Genomic DNA, 27955 nt, shown 5'->3' with positions numbered 1-27955 from the left:
AGATGGGCTTACTATTCGTGTCTTTAGTGAATAGAATGTCTGCGTTTTGAGAGAGACGTTGCGACAAGTTTTAGCTTAAGTTGTTCAAATCGAAGTCAACTGTTGCTTACTTACCTCACCCGCTGCATTGCTTGAATAACTCATGCGTTTCACTTTCTTGAATGTAACATCATCTTCGGCTTCCTTTAAGGCTTGTTCCAGCACACTGTCCATTTCAGGGCTGCGATGCTCCTCCAAACCTTGGTAACCGCTAAGGGGAGTAAGAAAAAAATTAGCGAATCAAAATTTAATTTTTTAATAAATTAAGTTAAACAATATTTTAAAAATTAAATGATTTCCCCAATAAATCGTCCAACCTATTATGATTATTAAAAATAATTATCAAACACCTGGAGGCATAAATTAAATTGAAATGATAATTCAACAATCGAAAACATCGAAACAATATTTGAGAGCCTATGGGCATTTCGCCACCACATGCTTGTTTTGCATTATGGTGGTGCGAATTTACAAAGCTATTGGTGGCTGTCGCTGGGTTCACAAATATAGCAATGTCCTTTACACACACGCTGGCATTTTGTAATCAATTATATTTTGTTGCAAAAATAAACAAAAACAAAAAAAAATATACAAATCAATAATATAATATTCTCAGTAACAACAACAAAAACAACAACAATGGCTATGGTAAACATCCATGTAATATAAAATATAATCTTATTATTCGATATCTGTGAAAATATGAATGTATGTATGTATATGTATTTGTGTGTGATGTGGTGGTGTATGCGCTAGTGTGTCATGTAAACATATAACACAATATCTGAAACTATTATGTAGGAGAAAGTAATTGATATTTGTTACATTGTTGGGTGCGCTGGTTTTATGGAATCCTTTCAATGGCTATGGCGGCACGTTTTTCAACAAAATATACGCACGTACATGATCCAAACACACACGCACCAACCCATCCACATAGCCTCATATATCAAATAAATGTGTGTGCCAATACAATGGGAACACCAGTGATGCGTGAACCCCTTTTAGTTTGATTAAATATGAAATTGAAAATATTTCCTCCAATGATGATGAGACAGGTGGCTGAATATGGAATTTACTTTGTATTGATTTTTTTTTAATTGTTTCAGTTGTTTTTGTAATGTCACATATTTTTTGGAAATATTTATTGCTCTCAAATATTATATTCAATATTAAAAATTTTAAATTTAGCCAAATGCTTTATTTTGATGAAGCCTCAAAAAAAAACCCAAATCAAATATTTTCTCTTTAATGATTTGCTTCTTTTTTTATTTTAACGTGAAATTCCAACTTCCCTCAACTTTTTTATTATTGATTCATAACCTCAATAACTTACCTTAACAATTTATCACGGAATGTTCCAGTACCACCAGCACCTGGACCGCCACCACCACGTCGTCGACGCATAGTCGAACGATTGGTTTTGCGTACTGTACGCAAATCAGTTTCCCAGAATCTGTAAAATAAAGCAAACAAATGTTTGAAATTATTTCATCTTTAAATATAAATTAAAACATAATTTGCTGTTTGTTTAAAAGTTAGGGAGAAAAACAAAGAGAGAGAGAGAGAGGTTGAAAAGAAAAATTATATAAATGCACGAAGAAGAGCAATTAAGACATAAATCAAAGAAAACTTTTACCTGTAAAAAATTTGCAGACAATTTTTTTCTGTTTACTTAGCAAATTGAAATGAAATAAATTGTCTGACCCAGTGGAGAATACTAAGAATATTTTAATTAGATTGTTGTACTCTCCTCCACATTCGCATGGGGTCATTGGGAGAGTATTGTAAATTTAAATAAATATTAAAATCGTTGTTTGATTGAAAACAAACGAAATTAAATATTTTTTGAAAAACAGAACTTTAGTAATAATTCGAAATGTGAGGGATGAACTTCGTCGTACGAACCCTGAACACCCAAGAGTTAGAGAACTCTATCTTGAAGTCAACAAGCTAGTAGGCGAACTTAAGCCGAAAATGAGCAATGCAACACTGGTACAGGTTTAAGTAAGTTGTGGGCAAGGGTTAAATCACTCTCGATTCCGGGAAAGAAGGGTTATAGAACGGTTGTGACTTTCATTGGCGTGACAGTGCCAGAGAGAAGTGCACGTGTTATTTTAACCGGCAGCACCTCGAGGTTTTTGTGCTATCTTGGCATCAGGTTTTATCGTCGATGATATATGTATGTGGTAGGCTAAGTCTCTACATAGCATATTTTTTGCAGTTTATCTTAGGAATATGAAAATATCCGCCATTAATCCAATGGCACTGCTCAACACATGGACGGCTGAAATGAGGCTCCCGCTAAACATATTGGTCGATGGTGTCCTGATTTCGACCACTAACTACCCCAAGATATTGGATGTAACGATCGACAGCACTTCTTATAAAGCTATAGGCCGTTCTGTGAAGAGCTATGCTTCATCAGTGTGGTATGTTAGTGCTATGCAGAGGAAGAATATTCAAACCTGCCGGAATGCCGCAATGAGAACTTCAACAGAGTGGCTTCTCATGACACCAGTGCACCATCTTCATTAGGAGACGAAGATTTTACCGGTACATCAACACAGCAATATGTTGTCGATGCCGTGAGCAACCCTGGCTTCCGCTGTCCAGGCACGTCATACAGGTTTAATCGTATAAACACTACCCAGCTAACCTCACTCGCCTGCCCCCTGATTCTTTATGGACACAGCCAGTCTAGTTTGCATACTTTTTTTGATTGGTCCTATTCACCATTAGTTATTAGGATAGTCTCACGGTAACACCAGAGCAAGTACTGCAACGAAATCATGCCATTGTGTTGCTGTACTGGAAGAGTCGTTGTCTCCTCATGTAATTGGTCCACTGAAGACGAAGGTTTTACCGGTACATCAACACAGCAATATGTTGTCGTTGCCGTGAGCAACCCTGGCTTCCGCAGTCCAGGCACGTCAGACAGGTTTAATAGTATAAACACTGCCCAGCTATCCTCACTCAGCTCACTAACCTCACTCACTCACAGTTTGCAGACTTTTTTTTTTTGATTGGTCCTATCCACCATTAGTGATTAGGATAGTCTCACGTTAACACCAGAGCAAGTACTGCAACGTGATCATGCCATTGCGTTGCTGTACTGGAAGAGTGTTTGTCTCCTCATGTAATTGGTCCACAGAAGACGTGAGTAGGCACCCTGTTCTCATGTTTGAATTCTGACAGGTTTGAATAATTTTCCATAGCGTTGCACTTATATTCGCGAACCATACTAACGCCGCATTGTTAACCACAGATTGTTTTATCGCGTTATATATGGTCAACAACCCTTTTTCATCTATCCATCAACTGCTGCCGTATAGGGAGTTGATGACCCTTTTCCAACATCTCAGCCTTTCGCAGATAGCTATGGTATGCGCGGACAACGTAAACATACTGTCGAATGTAAACCCTAGAATTTTGGGGCAGTTGATGGTCAGAATTTTGCTACCATGATATTCCAGTCACTGCTTACCTCTGCTGTCCATGTGGTAACCAGTGTTGCCGTAGATTTAGTCGTTTACATACTTATTCCGGTTCCAATGTCGCAACTCTTTATATGATTTTGCTACCTGTTCCGCTTATGCTCACCTATCAACCTGTTATCTTCCAGTGTCGGATCTCTGACACGCTCATTTACTAACCCCGTCGCCTCTGCTGGGAAATTTGGTCTCACTTTGGGTATTCTCTCTCTGCTACTCGAACATATGATCTTAGGCGGATCTCTGAAGTGATGATTAGTAGACAGCGGAATCCTATGCAAATGCATATATGGTTAGGATGGTCGTAGAGAGATTCTGATTGACATAAACTCGTTTTATCACAAAATAAAACGAATTAGGGCCAGAAATTTTTGCATATTTTGCATATCGTGCATATTTTGACATATTTTTACATATTTGCATAAACTGAGCATATGCAAAACCATATGCAAAAATATATACAAGGATTTGTGGTCTAAAAATCCCACCGAAATGGCTGAAATGTGGTATTAAGTCTTCGTTAGGGGTATGAAACTTTACACCTGAAATTTGTCCGCATAGGTTAACGTCTTTATATAGCCTCCCGATTTCCAATATTTTGAAGGTTGTGTTCTCAACATCACACTTAAATGGCTGACATTTTGCATAAAAGCCTTCGTTGGGAGTATAAAACTTTCCGCCTGAAATTTGTCAATATAGGTCCACGTCTTCATATAGCCCCCATAGAACGGTACCTCCCGATTTTCGGTATTTTGAAAGTCGTAGCCTCAATATCCCTCCGAAATGGCAAAAATTTGGTATTAAGTCTTCCTTGAGGGTCTAAAACTTTCTAACTGAAATTTCTCGATATAGTTCCACGCCTTCGTATAGCCCCCATAGAACGGTACCTCCGGATTTCTGGTATTTCGAAGGTTGTGGCCTCAATATCCCTCCGAAATTGCTGAAATTTGGTATTAAGTCTTCCTTGGAGCTATAAAACTTTCCACGTAAAATTTGTCGGAATAAGTCCACGTCTTTATATAGCCCCCATAGAACGGTACCTCCCGCTTTTCGGTATTTTGAAAGTCGTTGCCTCAATATCCCTCCGGAATAGCTGAAATTTGATGTTAAGTCTTCCTTGGGGGTCTAAAACTCTCTAACTGAAATTTCTCGATATAGGTCCACGTCTTCTTATAGCCCCCATAGAACGGTAAATCCGGATTTCTGGTATTTTGGAGGTTGTGGCCTCAATATCCCTCCGAATTGGTGACATTTGGTATTAAGTCTTTCTTGGAACTATAAGACTTTCCACCTGAAATTTGTCGGTACAAGTCCACGTCTTCATATAGCCCCCATAGAACGGTACCTCCGGATTTCTGGTATTTAGACCGTTGTAATCTCAATATCCCTCCGAAATGCCTGAAATTTTATTTTAAGTCTTCCTTGGGGGTATAAAACTTTCTACCTGAAATTTGTCAGTATAGGTCCACGTCTTCATATAGGCCCCATAGGACGGTACCCCCCGATTTCCGGTAATTTGAAGGTTGTGGCCTCAATATCTCGCCAAAATGGCTGAAATTTGGTATTAAGTCTTCCTTGGGGGTAAACAACTTTCCACCTAAAATTTGTCGGTTTACGTTCAGGTCTTCATATAGCCCCCATAGAACGATACCTCCCGATTTTTGGTATTTTGAAGGTTGAGGCTGTGGTTATACATTTCTCTATTTTATTGACTTGTATGAAAAGAATTTTAAACAGAAAAATTTTACATACAAACATTTTTGTACCTATTATTGAAATATTTGTTGCATAAGAAAATATGTAAAATGCATAAATTTTGCATATGTCATATGTTTCGATTGCAATTTAATCAGAAGGCAAAAATATGCCCAGTCCCAAAATTTGAAATGAATCGGACCAAAAATAGGGGTTGCATAAAATTCCGCTGTTTAATGATTAGTAAACTCTCCCATGATTGATGATTGAACACATTTTTTAGATTAGTTTCAATAATTTAAGCATTTGGGGTATCTGTGTTCCAAGAATGTTTTGCACCTAAAATTGTGGACAGGAAAGGAAACTAATTATTTCATTTTATTTAAGAATATTTTATGGTGGAGGGTATAAAAATTTCGGCGCGACCACACTTATCGACTTTCTACTTGTTTATAATATTAATATTTTCACTGCTCCGCTGCTTAAATGTGTGGCTAGAAATAAATTCTTTCAAAAAATTCTTTCATAAAGCTTAGAAAACCCTAAATGCAATGTGTAAATCCATTTCTTCACATACATAAATAAATGTATGGGAAGACATGTCCAATGTCAACGGGGATGTGTGTGGATTTTATTATTTCAACTTCCTCAATATGTATTGTTTATGAGCCTTTTGGATCCCTTTGATATATTGTATTTTTATGTATTAACGCAAGTATGTTGATATGACCTAAGGCCAAGACATATTTAAGTCCTTTTGGTTGTCATTTTTACTTATACATACATATTAAATACACAGACAATGACTTGGTAGTTCCTGTTTTTCATCTTCTGGTATTCACAACATTTCTATTAACTAAAAGGTTATATGAATACTTATGTATATATGTGCGTTTGATATGTCTGAACAGAAACACAAGGACATACAGTCTGTCGCAAAAGTTAGTATACACCGTTGAAACCAAAATGTATTAGGGATAAATATCACTATAACTTATTGAAAACAACAAACAATTAGTTTTATTTGATAGACAAGAAGGTTGTCTTCCATATTAACTATTAAAAGTGTGCAATATTTGCATACATTAGCAAATGTACGGGTCGAATCCCAAAAAGACCAAAATTTATGTCGCAAAAGTTAGTATACAACGGAGAATCCTCGTGGAACTGTGTAAAAAATTCTTGATATTTTTGAACAAAATGAAACTAAATCTGTACTTAAGATCATAAAGAGTATATTAATTGGTTTTAATGGCAGTTATAGTACTTATAGTGACAAGTCCAACGTACACTGTATCGTAAAATCCACAAAAATTGGTCATCTACAAATACAACAACTGTAGCGACAAAATTCCGAGTGTTATGTCTTGTTCATGAATTCTAAAGCCATGAAATGCTCAGAAAAGCTCTAAAGTTTCAATATGGGATGATCTTGATCGAGTTTCGACTTGTCCTTTTTGAAAAAACGGGAATTTCTTGAAGGAAACCCATACTTTTGTGGCCGTTGTCCTTTTGAAACATGTAATAATCCTTAATCCTTACACATAAGGACTTTCCTTTTCAGTTAATTTTCTCACAAATTATGTGCCTTTTCCTATTCCCACCAAAAATAAATAGTAGGAGAACCTCATGTTCTGGTGTAATCCCTACAATGATACTCCACCACCACAGAAGGATATGATAGCTAATTTAAAGTTTTAATACAGAGCTTTCTCTGCTGTTATAACGCATGGATTGTGCAAAAACATTCTGAAAATCAGTGTTCGCTTCACTTAGGACCAAAATACAACTAATTGTATCAGTTAGAAGTAGTTCATTAGACATTAGTAGTACATTAGACACTAGGGACACGAGAAGAATGTCCGATACAGCTAAAAGGCCGGTTGGACAGTGTAACTGTAGGGCTTACAACGGACCTTGATGTTCTCCTACTATTTACTTTTGGTGAGAATACGAAAAGGGGCAACATTTGTGAGAAAATTAGCTAAAAAGGAACGTTCTTATGTGTAATGATTAAGGATTATAACATGTTTCAAAAGGACAATGGCCTCAAAAGTATGGGTTTCCTTCAAGAAATTCCCGTTTTTCAAACAGGACAAGTCGAAACTCGATCAAGATCACCCCATATTCAAACTTTAGAGCTTTTCTGAGCATTTCATGGCTTTAGAATTCATGAACAAGACATAACACTCGGAATTTTGTCGCTACAGTTGTTGTATTTGTAGATGACCAATTTTTGTGGATTTTACGATCCAGTGTACGTTGGACTTGTCACTATAAGTACTGTAACTGCCATTAAAACCAATTAATATACTCTTTATGATCTTAAGTACCGATTTAGTTTCATTTTGTTCAAAAATATCAAGAATTTTTTACACAGTTCCACGAGGATTCTCCGTTGTACACTAACTTTTGCGACATAAATTTTGGTCTTTTTGGGATTCGAACCGTACATTTGCTAATGTATGCAAATATTGCGCACTTTTAATTGTTAATATGGAAGACAACCTTCTTGTCTATCAAATAAAACTAATTGTTTGTTGTTTTCAATAAGTTATAGTGATATTTATCCCTAATACATTTTGGTTTCAACGGTGTATACTAACTTTTGCGACAGACTGTATGTGGGGAAATTGATTTTTTGTTTAGTTTATGTCTTTAGGCTCGAAGTCTTTATGCTTAATGCCCCTTTGCCATTTCCTTTTTAACCAGCATCATTATTCAATGGCCAACAATTCGTCTTGTTTTGCCATGAAGACAAGCAGTAATAGGCGAAGAAGAAGAAAAAGTCTTACAAACATCAATCTAAAGCCTGTAGTGTTGTTTTTTCCCTGTTAACATAGATATATCATCATTATCAGAGAGAGAGATACAATCAGCCACAGAAGTCTTTATGGTGGCAAACGGCACCGACACGACAGCAACAGCAGCACATGTTTTAAAGTGTTTCTCGATATGTGTTATTTAAGATTCTCTTCCAGTCCTCTGAAGTGTTTAAAAAGCTTAAGGATGAGTCGTTTTCTTAAACGTTACCATCAATGGTCTCAAGTAAGTATCTAAGAAAAGAAGGCCTTGAATTAACGATATCAATGTGTTTGGTGGCTGCCTGCTTGGAAAAGCCTTACGGTCTGTTGTATGTTCAAGGGGGTCATTGTATATCGTTGTATGTGTGTTTTTGTTAACAAGCAGATTGTGTTCATCCTTTTGTTTTGTATTCAATAGTCTTACAAGAAATCAAAGCAGAAGTTTTACTAATGATTATCGGGCACTCTTTTTTCCACTTTTTCTTGTTTCATATAGTTTTCGTTTTCATTTTAGTTTCTTCAATTTATCGTAAGTGATGCTGAAGTTTATTGAGTCTTTAAGTGGTTAAAGGCAAAAGTTACTCAAAATATTGATAAATGTCAATGGCAGAATGTTAAAAAGGAGAAAGGGTTTATTTTACCATTTAAAGCCGCTTTATATAATTTTTGAAATAGATTTTAGAGATTAAAGGCTTTTCTAAATTACCGTGCAAAGATATTTAAATATTTCAATTTTATTTTATATAATTTTATATTTTATATAAATTTGTACTTTTGATTAAATTTGTGTTTTTTTTAAATTTTTATATGTGTTTATTTTCTATTTTTTTTTTTTTTCAAATTAACACAGATTTAAATTTTAACATATTATTCATTTTGTATTTAATATATGTATATAGTCGAACTTCTCTCTAGCATAGCAGACGGGGACGAAGAATTCATAATTTTTTTGTATAAAACGATTCGTCATGGATAATTTTTATTCGTTATAGAGTTGTGCCACTGTATCTTCTATGTAAATTATTCATTGTGCATAATGGCTGTTTATAATTAATACAGAAATAACACATTAAAACTCCTAAAAGTAGGTAATATATTTAATGCTGTATTGATCATGTAAATATATGTACATACATATCGCTCATTTACTCAAAGAGTGGCATAACTCAAAAATGCGTTTTCTGAGTTGCTAATTTCTGTCTTACTACGACCTCGACTTTATCTTGTTACGAGTTACAGATCATTTACTATGAGTTTCGAATAATTCAACACAAAAGTTGTTATACCCTCAGCATTTATGTTAACGAGTGTATATACACTTTCATACTGGCAAAATGTGCCTCATCGAAATAATGGTTTGAGACCCCAAGTATGTTTAGACGAAATCCGATTCAGACAATTCGGAGTTGATTTAGCCATGTCCGTCCGTCTGTTTGTCTGTCTGGAGCGCACGATAACTTTCGAACGGAACAACCGATTCGGTCCAAATTTTTTTTTGCAATATTTTGTCCAAACTTAGTTTAAGTTCGATGATGGGTAATATCGGTCCACTCCTTCCGGTACCTCCCCCACAAAAGTTGGAAAATGTTCGGAAAATGTGTGCGCACGATAACTCTTAAGGGAGTAGTGAGTTTGCACATCGTGAAATTTCTACCAGGCTTAAATAAAGTCCCAATAGGGGCTCAATCGGTTCATTCCTGCGGGTACCTCCCACACAAAATTTCGAAAATGTTCAGTTTAGGAGCTGCTCTCGAATCCCTTGAATTTTTGCTATTACAACTTGTATTCACTGCCACTCATACAACGGCTCAATTTTCATCAGGGGCAAGTCCATAATTCCTTCGAAAATAGACTGAAAGGTGCAAAAAGCCTTTGTGACACCGTGTGTAGTGGTTGGAGCGCAAGATAATTCGCGAACGGATTTGCCGATTCGGTCTAAAATTTGGCCTTCTTAGTATTGTTCAAACTTAGTTTAAGTTCGAAGATAATCCATATCGGTCCACTCCTTCAGGTACCTCCCCCCTAAAAATTCAAAAATGTTCGGAAATTTTGTGGCCTCCATAACTCTTGACGAGAGTGACTGATTTGGTCCATACTTTACACATTTTAATATATTTACCTGATATAAATCCGGTTTGAATATGGACTATATTTGTCCACTCCTTCGGGTCCCTCCCACACAAAATTTCGGATAAGTTCTCTTTAAGACCTGCGCTCGAATCACTTTGATTTTTGTTGAAGCAACTTGAATTTGCTATCTCAATTATGACGGTAAAAGTTTTCTTAAGAAAAAAAGTTTTCTTTGGAAAACAGACCGAAAGGGGTAAACCCCCCTATGGCGCCATATGTAGTGGCTGGTGAGCACGATAACTCCCGAACCGATCAACCAATGGGGTCCAAACTTTGGATATCCTAATATGTTCAATATTAAGTTCAACTTCTAAAATGGCCCATGTAGGTTTCTTCTTAGGGTACCTCCCCCACAAAAATTCGAAGATCCTTGGAAATGTATACCAAGGCTGTTCGTTGTGGTACTGTTTACAGCGATTTTATGGTTTCCGTGGACAATTCCATGCTTCCTGGAACACGGGTCCAAAGGTTATACGATGACCCACTGAAATGACTAGTGGGAGCGATATCTATCGAAAAGATATGACTCCCGAAATAAGATCCACTTACATAATGGACTGTGTCGGTCCATTCCTTCAAGTACCTCTTCCGCAACACTTTTTAACTTTAAACCTAATCAACATTTTTGTCAGCAAGTTCAAATGTCCAAAAAAGGCCACAAATTTCTGAATGACCCCTCCAATAGGCTGAGGATATATTTCTGTCGGCAAAGTATGATAGATACTTTTTTACTTGCTTTAGTTCATGAAACACTAAAACATTTCAAATCATGCTTGATCTTGCACAGAAATTTAGCGCTGATATCTGGCTAGCTGTTTGCAAAATATGGTCCAAGTAGTTATTTTATTATAGCCTCAACCATATTATGGTATAATTAAATTTGTCATTCCGTTTGTAACACATCGAAATATTCATCGGCGACCCTATAATGTATATATATTCTTGATCAGGGTAAAATTCTAAGTCGATGTAACCATTTTTGTCTGTCCGTCTGTATGTTGAAATCAAGATGCAGCTCGTAATTTTGAAGATAGAGGTTTGTAATTTGGTATAGAAGTTTACTGCTACTAGTATGTTTGGTATTGCAAATGGACTATATCGGTCCACGTTTTGATATAGCTCCCATAGAACGGTACCACCAAATTTTCGGTATTTTTAAGATTTTAGCCTCATTATCACACCGAAATGACTGAAATTTGGTACTAAGTCTTCGTTGGGGGTATACAACTTTTCACCGTTCTTACTTGTTTTTTGTGTAATAATCTTTTTCAAATCACCAACTAAAAATACGTTTTTCTCGAAACTGTATTTTTGAGATGTGTCACACTTTGAGTAAATGAGCAATATGTAAATTTTATCGTTTAAGAAACAATAAAGTTCTACGAATAATTAATGCTATTTTAATTATGTAATTTGTGTAGAACAAATTTAAATTTTTACCTTGTTTGAAATATTGCATTTCTAGGAACATAAACATATTTAAATTCGAACATATTAATTAACAGTATAATTAGTATGAATACGGATCACATTATAACAGCCAAGATTCTCACCCAGTTGGAAATAGGTTACTACATTGTTACATATCAATTATAGCATACAGTTACATTATACCCAGCTTCACTAATTCAATCTTTTGTTGAAAACCATAGGCAATAGATCATCGCAATACTTGGTCCAAATTTTTGGCCATCTAATGAACCAACAAGTCTTACCAAAGAACTCACGTTACGACCCGGAGTGTTTAACGAAGAGATGATTCGCCATAGAACGCTACTCAGAAATCTGTGACAAGACGCAGTACACAAGAGAAACGAATTCCGTATACAGGGTACTACGGTACGACCAGGTCAGATTATCTTAAAATCTTAAGATCAAATAACGCACGCAAAGAGGTATGGGAAGGAAGTGAGTAAGTAGTAAGTGAGTAAAAGTAAAAAAAAATTAAATCGGTTGTACCGTTATATGGGATCATACTAAAACATTTGCCTATGTTGGCAATTTTTGGTGGAGAAGATTCGTGACTGCAAGAAACCTCAAAGTAATATTACAGTTAGATCTGTCAACAAAATTAGCTAATATCTTGAAAATACCTAAAATCAGGAGGTATCGTTATATGGGGGCTATTGTTGACAATTTTTAGTGAAGAAGTAATTATGACCCCTATGAAATTAAATCACAGTTAGTTCGGTTAAAAATTGTAGCTATAATCCTCAAAAATAGACTTGCCTATGAAAAAAGTCAATCGGGCACAACAATACAGCGTTCTGCCTCAATTATTGTGGACGGACGCTAGAGCGATTGCAACCCAGCAAAAATTCATTATCAAATAATGGGTCTTTATAGTACTTACTGGTAGCAGTAACTATTTACAATAACCCCTACTAACACGTTATTTTAACAAGGGCATGTCGCACTGCATAACTAGTTATTTTATAATCACTAGAATAACTTGTTATTGTATGACCGACTGAAATTGAAAAATAAGCTAAAAAACATATGTTGTATTTTTAGACAGTTAAGGTGAAACTAGTTTTGAATTTCAACACCTTCGTGTTTTTATTTTATTTGTTGTTGTTGTGTGCCAATTGCTGTTTTATAGTGATATTTGAATTACATCTCTTTAGAGTTGAGCTGTTATGGCCTAAGAGGTGCATTGAAAACTTAGGAGCTCAGCTAAGTCTTATACATTCAATCATTATGCTACGTTTCACGGGTGGTTAAGTCCGATAATCAAGTATATTAGAATGTTATTTTTGTGGGTGAACGAAGACTAAGCTTGGAAACCAGTATTTATATGTAAATCAATCGAAAATTTTATATATGTACGAATTAATGTTAGTCATTTAGTTCCAAACTTTTCCTATAGTTCGACTTGGCAACCCTATTTTTCACAACCGTCACACAGTGGTTCAGAATAGTTTTTTCCTGTCAAAATTCTGTAACTTTTGAACATATAGAGATATTTTCACAATTCTTTTTTTAGACGCTTTCAGATGAATTATAAGCGGTCAAATTCGGTTTGGCAGATGCAGAGGAATTCAAGGTCAAAATTAAACTTTTGAGTTTTTTTTAACTTTTCATCAAAATATAAGTGTTTTTGTGGTTTTTATATCTTCCTATGTATTAAAAATGTTCAAACACCAACAAATAAACAATAAAATTATAAAAAAAACAAGTAAAAAAGTATCAGTCGGCTTTGCCGACAGAGATATACCCTCAGCCTGTGTAAATTGAAAATTTTTTTTCAAAATTTTGGTCGTATGAACCGACAAAAATGTTGATTAGGATTAAAGTTCAAAAATTTAAAGGAATGGACCGACATAGACCATGGGGGTGCCAAGAAGAAGTATGAACTTGCCCCTGAAACAACTTTTACCATCGTAATTGTGGCAGCGAACGTAAGTTGCTTCAACAAAATTCAAAGTGATTCAATAGCAGGTCTTAAAGTGAACTTATCCAAAATTTTGAGTGGGAGGTACGGTATGGAGTGGACAAATATAGTCCATATTCGAACATGATCTATATCGGGTAGATATTATGAGAATGTGTAAAGTGTGGACCAAATCTGTCATTCCCATCAAGAGTTATCGGGCGCACAATTTTTCCGAATATTTTTGAACTTTTGTGGGGTAGGTACCTGAAGGAGTGGACCGATTTGGCTTACCAAGGAACTTAAACGAAGTTTGGAAACAATATTATGAAGGCCAAATTTTGGCCGGAATCGGCATTTCCGTTCGAGAATTATCTTGCGCTTCCACCCATAAACATGGTGTCATGGTTGTTTTCTAACGTTCAGGCTATTTTTTCAGGAAGTATGGGCTTGCCCCTGAGGAAACTTGTACCTTCGTATAGGGGACAGTGAATACAATATAATACAACAAAAACCGAGGCGATTCGAGAGCAGGTCCTAAACTGAACTTTTCCGAAATTCTGTGTGAGAGGTACTCGAAGGCGTTTGCCGATTGAGTCCATATTGGAACCTCATCTAAGTCTGGTAGAAATTTCATAATGTGCAAAGTATGGACCAAATCGGTTACTCCCATCAAGAGTTATCGCACGCATAAATGTTCCGAACATTTTCGACCTTTTGTGGGGGAGGTACCGGAAGGAGTGGACCGATATAGTCCATCTTTGAACTTCAACTAAGTTTTAACAAAATATTATGAAAGCTAAATTTTGGACCGAATCGCAGATCCGTTCGAGAGTTATCTTGCGCTCCAACCACTACACACGGTGTCATAGGGTTTTTTGTAACTTTTAGGCTTTTTCTCAGGAAGTATGGACTTGCCCCTAATGAAACTTACAGCGTCGTATAGAGGACAGCGGATACAACTTGTGTAAACAAAAATCAAAACGATTCCATACCAGGTCCTAAACTAAACTTTTCCGAAATTTTGTGTGGGAGGTACCCGAAGGAGTGGACCGATTGAGTCCATATTGGAACCTCATCTAAGTTTGGTAGAAATTACACGATGTTCAAAGTATGGACCAAATCGGTTATTCCCTACAAGAGTTATCGTGCGCACAAGTTTTGCGGCAATTTTTGAAAATTTGTGGGGGAGGTACCTGAAGGAGTGGACCCGTATGGCCCATCTTCGAACTTAAATCGAATCTGGACAAAATATTTCGATACCCAAAATTTGAACCGAATCGATTGATCCGATCGAGAGTTATCGTGCGCACCATCCAGCCAGACAGACAGACGGACAGACAGACGGACGGACGGACGGACATTGCTAGATCTACTCAAAAATGTCTGAAACGGATATCGTACAAACATACTTGGGGTCTAAAACCATTATTTCGGTGAGACACATTTTTGGTCGTATCAAAGTGTAAATACCCTCTTTAGCCTAAAGGCTGAGGGTATAAAAATAATGTTAATTTGTGTCAAAAATTTGTAATTCATATGGGAAACGGTATAGAAAAACACACATTTTTACCCATGTAATTTCAATAAATTGAAAAAAGTATTAAACTGAGGGAACGGGACGGATACAAAAGTATATATGGACTGAAAGAGGAAACTCTCGGGCATCTTCGTGTGAAAACAGAACATTGTTCCGTGTTGTTCCACAAAAGTTTTAGTCCACTAAATTTGGAATTTCATAAAATTTAGTACCTAAGAAAAAATAAAATAGCTCATGTTGTGTAAACGCTACGGTTTTTAAAGGCCACAATCCTACCTACCTTACCAAAAAACAATAAACACAATATCTGTTATAGTTTCCAAGAAATAGCTACGTCGTTCTTCAGAAATTTGCAAAAACTACGAATTTCCCAAAAATTGGGAAAATGTTCGTCTTTATGGACACACCACGCCCACATCTTCCAATATTTAGACCTAATTTGTTGGTTTCCTTAGTTTCAATATGTTTACTATCGAATCCCATATAGAAATTAGATATCCTCGACAAAACAAAATTTTTAATTTTTGGCCAGGAAAATCGATTCCTGAACCCAGATTCGAATCCCAACCTGGCTCATGCTGAAATTATTTTATTTTGTACCTTATTAAGGCGAAGATCATTTTATACTGATATTTGAATTTTATTTTGTTAACAAAAAACTCGAGTGCCGAAGTGAGCGTTAAACACACAACCCTAGGATTTGTAGTCGGACACACACGCTGTGTGCCACCGTACTCATTACTTGGTAAGTAGTGAAGTAAGTCGTTTTGCTTTGTTACATTACTTTGTAATGGGTTACATAATGACTATAGGATCCTAATTTTTGCTGGGTATTACCGACAATTGCGATATCTCCGTTGTTTGACACCTACGCCAACCTATTTTTCATCGTTGTAAAGGGCATATTTTCTACTTTTATTGCCAGGTTTTGCGTTTGGTATATCGCTTAGAGAAGCGGAGATACTCGCTTTGGAATAACATGTTGACTTTTTCTCCAAAAAGTTGTTTGCCCATTCCGACCCTTGAATATTAATTCACCTCCGGTACCCCCAACAACATTCGAAATTTGATGACGATCCCACCAATATTGCGACCTGTAGCGTGATTACACGGTTACTCCGGTTATTTTAGCTATTTCACCTGAATATGTGCGTATTTCGCTTAATAGTGCATATAAATGATGTGTTTTTTAAAACCGCTATATCTCAGGAATGGCTCCTTCTAGGAAAAAATTATTAGCACCTAACTTGTAGCGAAGTTTTCTGCCTATAATATTTGCTCTAGTCACTTTTTGATTAGACCCATCGTTTTCAAGAAAAAATCCGAAAACCTAAAAAATCCTTAAATTTTGACCTTTGACTCCGTATAACTGTTCTTGCACACATGGGATTAATGAAGACTTTTAGGACATTGTTTGTAAAGGCAAATCCTAGCTCTCCACCAAAATTCAGCTTTGTGTGAATTTTTGCTATTTCAATATCTATTTTGACTGGACTAGTAGGCAGGGGTGATTTTTTTGAAAACGCCTTGATATGCTTACTTATTGAACCTATTTGAATACTTAGTGAATAAAAATTTATTTAAATTAGTTTTTCTTTAATACATTTTTCATTCAAGAAATGTTGCCTTACATCAAAAATCATTGTTTATCCGCATTATAGTGAAATATCATCTGGATTTGCTTTATTACTTTGATTTAAGATTTGAAAGCAAAAATAAAGACATTTGTTTTTTTAATTCATTTTTTGTTTCAAATATCTGCCACAAAACAGAAAACAAAAGGTATTACTGCATTTATTTCTTGAAAATATATGCCAGAAAACAGAAAAAACAACAAACAATATCAATTAAATTTTCATGAGTTCATTAAATTTTTTAAGTCAGACTACATAGAAATCTAGTATAGATTTATTTAGTTTTGTGGTCATCCTTAGAGAATGAAACTAAAATCTTTTCAATTAAGCAAAGAAAGCCAGGAGATAAAAATACACTTCATTCTATTATTTTTATATGTTTTTGTATTCATTTAATAAAGGAAGGACTTACAAAAACATCGAGAAGTACAACAAGAATATCATGTATGCAATGCAATTCCCAAACATTAGATTGTTGCCTAAATGTATGCTTTGGAATTTAATATAGTTTTTAAATTCTATTTCATTGTGTGATTCTTGTTGTTTTGGATTCAAAAAATTTGGAAGCAGCACTTTTGTAAATGGATGTATGTTCGTATGTACTTTGCAAATGGACACAAGGGTAAAGTTAGATATGGTTATGGTTTTCATTAGTCATTGGGTTGTATGTCGGAATGTGTCTCTGTGTGTGTGTTTGTGTTCATGATGACAATCTTACCAATTCAACTGGGCATTTGCAATGCCAAGACATACTTAACAAGAACTGGGAATCGGATATTTGCTTGTTGCCAAAATTTCTATTTTCAATGTCTCTCCAAGAGAACGACAAAAACCCCTTGAAAGACATTTTCTGTAAGATTTAAGTTTCTTCTCCTTTTTTTTGTGGAAAGGTAGTTCACTGAAACGCACGAGAATGTACATCACTTGTATAAATTTGTAGTTTCAAGTTTATTTGTTGTTATTGCTGGAAACTGATCCCTTGGTTTGTATTGGGTCCTGTTTAGTGTTTAGTAAGTGCGAGAGAATTTTTTTTATCAGGCAAGAAGTACATTGTCGGATTCCATGTTTATTTTGTTGTTACTTGAGGCCATGCCAACCAAGCAAACAAGGAACCAAAACACTCACACACACACCAATAGAAAAAACATTTCGTACAATATTTGCCAAATAGTGTTGCTTAAATCAAAATACGCACCGAGGATACACCAGTGTGTGTACTTTTATGTATGTATGTGACTTTTGCAAGGTAAGTAACACTGTTGTTATTGGTGTTAGTTTACTTCGACAATATTAGTCTGACGTCTTGTTAGCTTATATTGTTTTGTAAATAGATTTTTGTTTTGCACTAGGATAAAGTAAATTGAGACCTTTAAGCATTTGTTAAGCTAGGTGTAGGAAAATTGTTTTATTTTTCCTTATTTTTTTGGATATGAAATATAGCTTAAGGCGTTAATCAACATTTTCCCAGACAGTTCATTACATGGGTCTCACATATTTTTAGATTACGGAGGACAAATATTAAATATTTAATAAACAATATTGTGTGAATGATATTAGGTAATGTAGAGGATTGTCGTTTGAGGCAATACAGCATATTTAAAGGGGGAATAAACACATCTACATCAAAATGTATTATAATGAGTGACTAACTGACTGATCATATACAGCCACGTAAAACGACTGATGCTGATATCTTGACACTTATAGAGCATATTGTATAAACTATTCATTTCAAACGGAATTGCTTAAAATATACGATGTTGGTCCATGTTTATGTTCTAAACAAGTAAAATAGGTGTGAAGTTTAGGAACAATAAATCGAAAGCCTATGTGCAAAATCGCCCTCGATTTCAGATAGTTTAAGGGCTTTCTAGGCGTTATATTAGGTCCCCAATGAAATATTACTCCAAGTAAAAGTGCACAAGTATAAAACGCTTTAAGTTCGGTGTGACCTAACTTTCTATACCCTCCACAACCAGTTGTATTGAGGAACAGTGGAATTATCATTGTCATTTAGTTTATGAAAGTAAAAAAGTGATCCTTTGCCACGAAGCCTTATGTTAATAATGCTCCGAATAAATCATTTCGATCTGAAGATAGAAAAAAAGATGCCACAAATACAAACAAAATCGGGGGGTATCGTTACATGGGTCCTATATTAAATCGTAGATCTATACCGACAATTCCCTCTGGGAATATTTTATAACTCTGGCTAAGACTTAATGCCACATTTCAGCCGTTTCGGTGTGATAATGTGGCTAAAGCATTGAAAATGTGGAAAATTGATAGATACGGTTTACTGTTTTATGGGGGCCACATCAAAATGAGGACCTACAGCAACAAGTTTCTGGGGAATTTTCAGAGCTCTCAACGAAAACTAAATTCAAAATGTAAGCAATTTTGGTATGTAAATGAGGCTAAAGCCATTAACCCATTTCGTACTTGGTGCTCGATTGTTAGAACAAAAAAAGTGATTTTACACGTTTTTCAGAAAAATATTTATGGATGAAAAAGTTAAAATTTAAACAAGTGTTAGTTTATATATTAAGTCTCATGTGTCAGCAAATAAAAAAAAAATTTCTCTAGAAAACTCCTCCTCCCCCTCAATGGTAGGGGTAATAATAATAACTGTTCCACAAACATCCCATAAGGGACACGGGAGACTTCCCTCATATCAATGAGTACACCCCGATTCATATTAGCTCAATGATATGGGACCTACAGTTTACCGCCGAGTCCGAACGGGGTGTCTAAGACACCACTTTTGTAGAGAAGTTTTACATGGCTGAAATACTCAGGAAATGTCGCCAACATTACTGAGGGGTATTTTGCCACCGTTGAAAAGTGTTTTGATGTTGCATGGTCGGGGAATCGAACTGACGACCTTATGTGTGCAAGGCGGGTGTGCATACCATTGCACCAATGGTAGGGGTACCTTTTTGAAACCTATATTTTTCGATACTTTCCAAATTAATTTTTTTAAATATATGTAACCGTTTCATACAATATAAAGAACATGATTTACATGCACAAGCGTGACTGTAGATATGTGCAAAGTTGACTATTCGAAATTTCGAACACTGGTTCTTATCCAATATGTCAGTGGCTACATCAAAACGTGGAAATGTACTGACATATTAGGGGAAAAAGTTATTATAGCCCCATAGAAGATTTAATTCCTGAAAACCGCAAAAATCGGGCGGTACCGTTCTATGGGGGTAATCCAAAACATGAACCAGTACTGACACATTTCCGGGAAAAGTTTTGTAGACCTATAGGAGACTCAATACCAATCCTCATCCATTTTTTTCTTTCAAATATGATCAAATAAATCAATGAAACATTGAATAAATCAAAATTTTTTACTTCTACACATATAACGTTCGCGCCAGTGTTCTAAATTTTGAATACCATTTTCCGGGAAAACGAAAAATGGAATTTTTTTGAGTAGATTTTTGAGGTTAGGACGAACTAATGTCAAAAATCTACTCAAAAAAATTTCCGATTTTTCGTAATTACCCTAGAAAAGTTTTTTTTTAAAAATAAATAAAAAATTGGTCTCGGGACGAAATGGGTTAAGATACCGAAAATCGTGCGGTCGGATCTGCTAATTTCACTCCTTACTATGTTATGAGTACGGTGGCACAGAGCGTGTGTGTCCGACTACAAATCCTAGGGTTGTGTGTTTTTTGTTAAGAAAATAAAAAAACAGTTTGTGGTGCAAATTTCTCTACAAAAGTGGTGTCTTAGAACACGCCATTCGGACTTGGCGATAAACTGTAGGTCCCATGTCATTGAGCTAATATGAATCGGGGTGCACTCATTGATATGAGAAAAGTCTCCCTTGTCCTTTATGGGATGTTTGTGGAACGAACTGTTTAAACAACCCTTAATGTTCGTACGCGTGGCACAGTGCGTATTGTGTTCGGCTACAAATCGGAAGTTCGCATGATCGAATCCAGCCAAGAGTAAAATAAAATAAAAATATGAAATGTGTTGAAATTGAAAATAAATTCCACCTCAACTGTTTTAAAAATTGAATATATTTTTTAATTTATTTGTCAATTTCTAGTGGGCATAGAATAACTAGTTTTTCTAGTGGTTATAGTATAACTAATTATTCAGTGCCACATGCCCTTGTTAAAATAATGGGTTAGTAGGGTGCTTTCCTGGAAGAATTTTTAAACCCCCCCCCCCCCCCATACTTTTAACTTTGTCATTCCTCAGTAGCACTCCTCGAAATAATCATTTGCCATCCTATAAAGTATATATATTCATGATCAGCGTCCGTCTGTCTTTGGAAATCACTGTAGCGCCCTAATGAATTGGAGTAGGTGCATAAAAGCTTGGTATTGTAGATCCGTAAAAGTTTTGAAAATCGGCTGCGTTTTGGTATAGCCCCCATAAAAAATGAAGAGTGACGCGTCGACTTTCCACCAAAACATTCACCAAAAACAGTTCTACCACGTTTTGTTGTAGTCCCCGTAGGAGGTACCTCCCAATCTTTGGTATTTTGAAGGTTTTAGCCTCATTATTACACCAAAATTGCTGAAATTGGTATTAAGTCATATTTGGGAACACAAAAATTTCTCCTAGAAAGTCGTCAGTATAGCTCCACGTTTTGATATAGCCCCCATAGGACGCTACCTCCCGATTTGTGAAGGTTTTAGCCTTATTATCACAGCGAAATCTCTGAAAATTAGTATTTAGTCACCTTTGGGACTATGGAAATTTCCCCGCATTTGATATAGCCCACAAAGGACGGTAACTCCAAATTTTCGGTACCGTACTGAGAAGTGTGTATATAGATGTGCGTTTTAATAATTGAAGTGGTATAGCGGGTTCTCCGATTGGAGGGACTGTAAGTTGGTACTGTAGTGGCTGTAACTTGGTATTTCGGAGTCCCAATGGGTAGAAAACCTCCACGCAGAAATTGCTCAATATATGTAGGTCAATATTTAGATATGTCTATTCCCAATACGAAGGTACATCCAGATTTTACGCAGTTTGAAGGTTATATATGCATCGTCCAAATGTAATGGCTGTATTCTGTGATTCTGAATGGGTAGAACATATTGATGTCTCATTGGTATAAAACCTTGGTAAAAAAAGTGATATCCTTCAGTTAGCGCGGTAGAAGCGCTTAGTACTTTAATAAACGAAAGGAAACTAAATGGTATTTGTTACTTCAATACAACTCGTGGTGGAGGGTATAAAAAGTTCGGCCCGGCCGAACATAACGCCTATCTCACTCGTTCCAATATTTATTTGTTTTTCTGAAATCTAAACGTGAATTGCTCTTAAATCCTTTAAGAATCATTCTAAAGCGTCTTGGGATTTTTTATGTGCCATCGTACATGCGTTCCAGATGATAATTTCTATTTAATATTGCATGTGTGCAATTCAATCAAAAGAATGTCCAGTGGCAACTTAAGGGTCGACTGTGTCCTCCTTGCACCTTCTTATAATGTATACCTGATGAAGCTATAGCTATCGAGATGTTGCCTTCTAATCTAAAGACTTGCATTCCAATAAGACCAATGCTTCGTTATGCATAACATCTGGTATTTCCATTGATTTGTAGCATATTTCAGAAATTGGAATTGGTCGGGTCTTGCGGGTAAAATATGTACCCAGGGTTGGGGAAACGGACACGTTCGTAAGTTTATATAGCCTATTTTCACCAGGGGCCTTCCCTGTACATCATCTGAAAATGACATGGAAATCGGTTCAGAAGTTTTGGAGATATAACGTATTTATAAAATCGGCGTGCCAATAAGTTTTTAAAATAAGGAGGGCATGGGAGAGTTACCCCGTCTCCTCCGAAATTCAAAAAAATATATAGCCTATTTTCACAATGGATGTTAATGGTGGGCCATCGCTGTACATTCTCTAAAGCAAAGACAGAGTTTTAATAAAATAGGGCAAAGGGGAGGTACCCCGCTCCCTCAGAAATTCAACAAAATATATAGCCTATTTTCACCAGGGGTCATCCCTATCCATTCCCTGCATTTTCAAGAAAATCGGTTTAGCTGTTTTGGGTATATAAGATATTTATAAAGTGGACGTAGTCTGTTCCCAAATGAGTACATAGGGTCGGAGACACAACCTCCATTGTCCAAAAATTATTTTTCTCTCCGATACGTTCTTCAGTTTTGTTAAAATATCGTTTTCAGAAAAATAGGGCATGGGAGAGGTTCCCTCCAACTGTAACTCAACAAAATATATAATCTTTTTTTCACCACGGGTCCTCCCAGTAGATTCTCTGACATTTTCAAGAAAATCAGTTAAGCAGTTTTTAATATTAAAGCTATTTAAAAAAAGTGGGCGTGGTCGGGTCTTTAGCCCCACATCAGTACCTAGGGTCGGAGACACAACAACCATTGACTCTCAAAATAATTTTCTCTCCGATATGTTCTTCAGTTTTGTTAAAATATCGTTTTCAAAAAAATAGGACATGGGGAAAGTTCCCAGCCCCTCCGAAATTCAACAAAATATATAACCTATTTTCAACACGGGTCCTCCCAGTAGATTCTCTGATATATAAGCTATTTAAAAAAGTGGGCGTGGTCGGGTCTTTTGTCCCCAAATCAGTACCTAGGGTCGGAGACACCACAACCATTGTCTCCCAAATTAATTTTCTTTCCGATACGTTCTTCAGTTTTGCTAAATTATCGTTTTCAAAGAAATAGGGCATGGGAGAGGTTCCCCGCCCCACCGTAATTCAACAAAACATATAATCTTTTTTCACCACGGGTCCTCCCAGTAGATTCTCTGATATTTTCAAGAAAATCAGTTAAGCTGTTTTTAATATATAAGCTATTTAAACAAGTGGGCGTGGTCGGGTCTTTAGGCCCCACATCAGTACCTAGGGTTGAAGACACAACAAACATTGTCTCGCAAATTAATTTTCTTTTCGATACGATCGTCAATTTTGTTAAAATAGCGCTTTTGAAAAATAGGGCATAAGGGAGGTACCCCGCCTCTCCGAATTGCAAAAAATATATAGCCTTTTTTCACCACCGGTGTTCCCTGTACATTCTCTGAAATTTTCAAGAAAATCGGTTAAGCCGTTTTTGAGTCTATACGGAACATACAAACATACTAACATACACACATTGTCTTTTATATATAAGAAGATTATCATGTTAAATCTATATCAATATGGCATAGGTTTAAAAATCATTTTGAACGGCTGCTTTCATTTCATACTTCCTTTATTTTTATTTATTTTTTTAAGAGGGAAACCTACAATGTTTTCCTTAGTTTGTCTGTTTTATGTTTTTGGATTTTAATTTAACGCCATTTTTCTTTTACAATCCCTGGCCAATACTAACATATCGCATTATTCTTTTTTTTACAACCCCACCCAAGTAATTTTTATTAGTTCTGTTTTTTTTTTTCGTTGTTCAAATATATCACACATATGTTGCCTTGAGGTTAAAAAAAATGGTTTCATTTTTTCCTCCTTTCCTGTTATCTTTTTTATAAATGAGAAGAATTCGAAACTAAATACAACACAAAAAACGTGGTGTGTTTTTATTTATTATAGTAAATGTTTGTTATATATAAAATGTCGATTTCAAATCAATTATCATTGTATAACGCTTACGTATTGTTGGATTTAAGGAATAGATTATAAAGCTCTCAATCTGTTAAGGAGAGTATATAAGTATGTATTTGTGTTTTTTATAAGTTTGTTTTTCAAACGACACGTGTGTCCTTAGCTGCGGCATAATATATCTGATGATGGAATTGAATTAGTCTGGGAAATGTAACAGATGAACTTTTTTAATATTTATTTAATCTCATATTTTTGCTTAAAACAATTATTTACGGATTTTAGTGTTCGGATTACCTAACACCAACCCAAGTTAAAATACATATATGTTTGTTAACTATAATAACGTAAATGGTTGTCGTGGTCTACTGAAAAGCGTCTAACTTAGGTAATTATAATAAACATTTCAGATAAAAAAATTAATGACAAAAATATATTTCCATTGGACGTTTTCAAAGAGGCAAGGGAAGGCTTATCTCAAGTCAGTGAGTGCAGTCCGATTCTATTCTAACTGATTGATATGGAACCACTTCTTTATAGTCAGGATACTCAGAAAATGTGACTACAGACGCAAATATGTAATTCTTGTAATCGAACTTCTGTGTGAAATTATGTCGGTCACCTTGGTGGCGCACAATCAAATATTAGGATTTTTTCTACTATTTTTCTGTTATTAATATTCGAATATGAACTTCATGGCGACAAAAGACAAAAGCTGACTAATAGGTTAGCGAATAGATGATCGAACTTCTGTGTGCAAGGCGGTCACCATGGTAGCGCCCAATTAAATATTATGAATTTTTCTACTATTTTTTTATTATTTATTTTTAAATATGAATTTAAAAATAATAGTTATTGCAGGGATTAAATAACCGAACTTCTGTGTGCAAGTAAGTCGGTCACCTTGGTGGCGCCCAATAGAATATTAGGAATTTTTTTGCTATTTTTTTCTATTATTATTTTTTGAATATGAATTTCATGACGATATAAGGCAAAACCTGACTAATAGATTATGGAATATATGATCGAACTTCTGTGTGAAAGTTGTCACAATGGTGGCGCCCAATTAAATACTAGGAATTTTTCTACAATTTTTCTAATATTTATTTTGAAATATGAATTTAAAAATAGTTTAAATATGAATTTAAAAAAAAAATAATAATTCTTGCAGGAATTAAATAACCTAACTTCTGTGTGCAAGTAAGTCGATCACCATGGTGGCGCCTAATCGAATTTTAGGAATTTTTCTACTATTTTTCTATTATAAATTTTTGAGTATGAATTTCATGAAGATATAACACAAAACCTTAGGAATAGATTAACGAATAGATCACCGAACTTCTGTGTGCAAGTCGGTCACCATGGTGGCGCCCAATTATATATTAGGAATTTGTCTAATATTTAATTTTAAATATGATTTCAAAAACAATTTATATATGAATTTAAAAATAGTAATTCTTGCAGGGATTTAATAACCGGACTTCTGTGTGCAAGTAAGTCGGTCACCATGGTGGCGCCAAATCGAATATTTGGAGTATTTCTACTATTTTTATACCCTCCACCATAGTATGGAGGGTATATTAAGTTTGTCATTCCGTTTGTAACACATAGAACTAATCATTTGCGACCCTATAAAGTATAAATATTCTTGATCAGGATAAAATTCTAAGACGATCTAGCCATGTCCGTCCGTCTGTCCGTCTGTTGTAATCACTCTTGCGTCCGCAATAATTGAGATAGAGTGCTGAAATTTTGCACCCGAGGGTCTTTTTTCCATAGGCAGGTCAAGTTCGAGGGTCTTTTTTCCATAGGCAGGTCAAGTTCGAAGATGGGCTATATCGGTCCACTCTTTGGTATAGCCCCCATATAACGGTACCTCCGGATTTGAGGTATTTTGACGTTATTCGCCACATTTGCAGACCGAATTAGCTATAATTTGGCACTTAGTGAATAACAAACTTATATCCCAAAGGATATGGGCATAGGTTCATGTTTTGGTATAGTCCCCATATAACGGTACCTCCCGATTTTCGTTATTTGAGAATTTTAGCCACAATTTTTAACCGAACTATCTGCAATTTGACATTTGAGGTTCTCAGTGGTCATGAAATATCTCCACGAAACATCGTCAACATAGGTCCATGTTTTGGTATAGCCCCCATATATCGGTACCTCCCGATTTTCGATATTTTGAGATTTTTAGCTAAAATTTTTAACCGAACTAGCTGTAATTTGCCATTTGAAGTTCTCAGTAGTCACGAAATATCTCCACTAAACATCGTCAACATAGGTCCATGTTTTGGTGTAGCCCCCATATAACGATACCTCCCGATTTTCGGTATTTTGAGAATTATTGCCACAATTTGAAACGGAACTATCTGCAATTTGACATTTGAGGTTCTCAGTGGCCATGAAACATCTCCACCAAACATAGTCAAGATAGGTCCATGTTTTGGTATGGCCTCCTTTAAACCGTAACTCCCGATTTTCGGTATTTTGAGCATTTTAGTTACAATTTTTAACCGAACTAGCTGTAATTTGACATTTGAGGTTCTCAGTGGTCATGAAACATCTCCACGTAACATCGTCAACATAGGTCCATGGTTTGGTGTAGCCCCCATATATCGGTGCCTCCCGTTTTTCGGTATTTTGAGAAATTTAGCTACAATTTTTAACCGAACTAGCTGTAATTTGCCATTTGAGGTTCTCAGTGGTCATGAAACATCTCCACCATACATCGCCAACATAGGTCCATGTTTTGATATAACCCCCATATAACGGTGTCTCCCGATTTTCGGTATTTTGAGAATTTTAGCTGCAATTTTTAACCGAACTAGCTGTAATGATCGGTATTTTGAGAATTTTAGCTACAATTTTGTCTATTCAAAAATAATCGTCAATATACATAGGTCCATGTTTTGGTATATCCCCCCATGTAACAGTACCTCCCGATTTTCAGGAATTTTCAGTGGTCACGAAATTTCTTCACTAAAATTCGTCAACATGGGTCCATTTTTGAGGGTCTACATTGTTTTGATGAAACTACCCTCAATTTGACTCTTGAAGTTCCCTGCAGCTATAAAACTTTTCGCCAAAAAATTTAAAGATAGGTTGACTCTTTGATATAACCCCGTAGGTGGTACTTTTCACCTAGCTGAACACATTTTTTTAGATTAGATTAGATAACAATGTGCAACAAAATTGAGGTGAAAGTCTGGGGCACAGAAAATTCCTCTTGGGGTAAAAAGGCCTTGGTGAGTATATTATGAACCCCGAAGGACAGATCCGCCGTGAGTCGAACTTCCGCGTTATGGCGTGATGAAATTTTTGTTAGAGACCCTGTGGGCCATCAGGAATTAGCGTTATATCTTTGTTCACTTTTGCCTAAGTGATCTACAAAAACAGCAAACAAAGATATAATACTAATTCATGATGGCTTACAGGGTCTCTTGCAAAAACTTCATCAGGCCATAACGCGGAAGTTCGACTCACGGCGCATCTGTCCTTCGGGGTTTTTAATATACACACACACCAAGGGATTTCATCTCCAAAAGGAATTATCTCTGCCCCAACATTTGTGTTCACAGTGTAATTTAAGCAATAGTGGGAGGCAGTAGGAGTCTATCCATTATCGAAAAGTTGTTCCACCTAAAATTGTGAAAGGACCCTTATTATTCCATTTTAA

General features: G+C 35.8%; 2 protein-coding genes across 3 annotated transcripts in view; one reads left to right on the top strand and one right to left on the bottom strand.

Annotated features, from left to right (window-relative positions):
- The window catches only part of LOC141394063 (uncharacterized), a 917654-nt gene that overhangs the window by 411372 nt on the left and 478327 nt on the right, over positions 1 to 27955 (top strand). The window lies entirely within an intron of this gene.
- Positions 1 to 27955, bottom strand: part of LOC141394066 (uncharacterized) — a 190603-nt gene that overhangs the window by 16416 nt on the left and 146232 nt on the right. For both annotated transcript variants that reach the window (XM_073967901.1, XM_073967902.1), the window contains exons 11-12: positions 1376 to 1495; positions 115 to 250 (exon numbers count right to left, since the gene is read on the bottom strand). In XM_073967901.1, the coding sequence (XP_073824002.1) occupies positions 115 to 250; positions 1376 to 1495 (256 nt within the window). The remainder of the gene's footprint in view (positions 1 to 114; positions 251 to 1375; positions 1496 to 27955) is intronic.

Source organism: Musca autumnalis, unplaced genomic scaffold, assembly GCF_047663935.1.
Source record: "Musca autumnalis isolate F117 unplaced genomic scaffold, ASM4766393v1 scaffold_2, whole genome shotgun sequence".
In the NCBI taxonomy this organism is placed as follows: Eukaryota; Metazoa; Arthropoda; class Insecta; order Diptera; family Muscidae; genus Musca; species Musca autumnalis.
The sequence above is the reverse complement of the archived record's forward strand: the minus strand, read 5'-3'. Positions and strand labels throughout refer to the sequence as shown.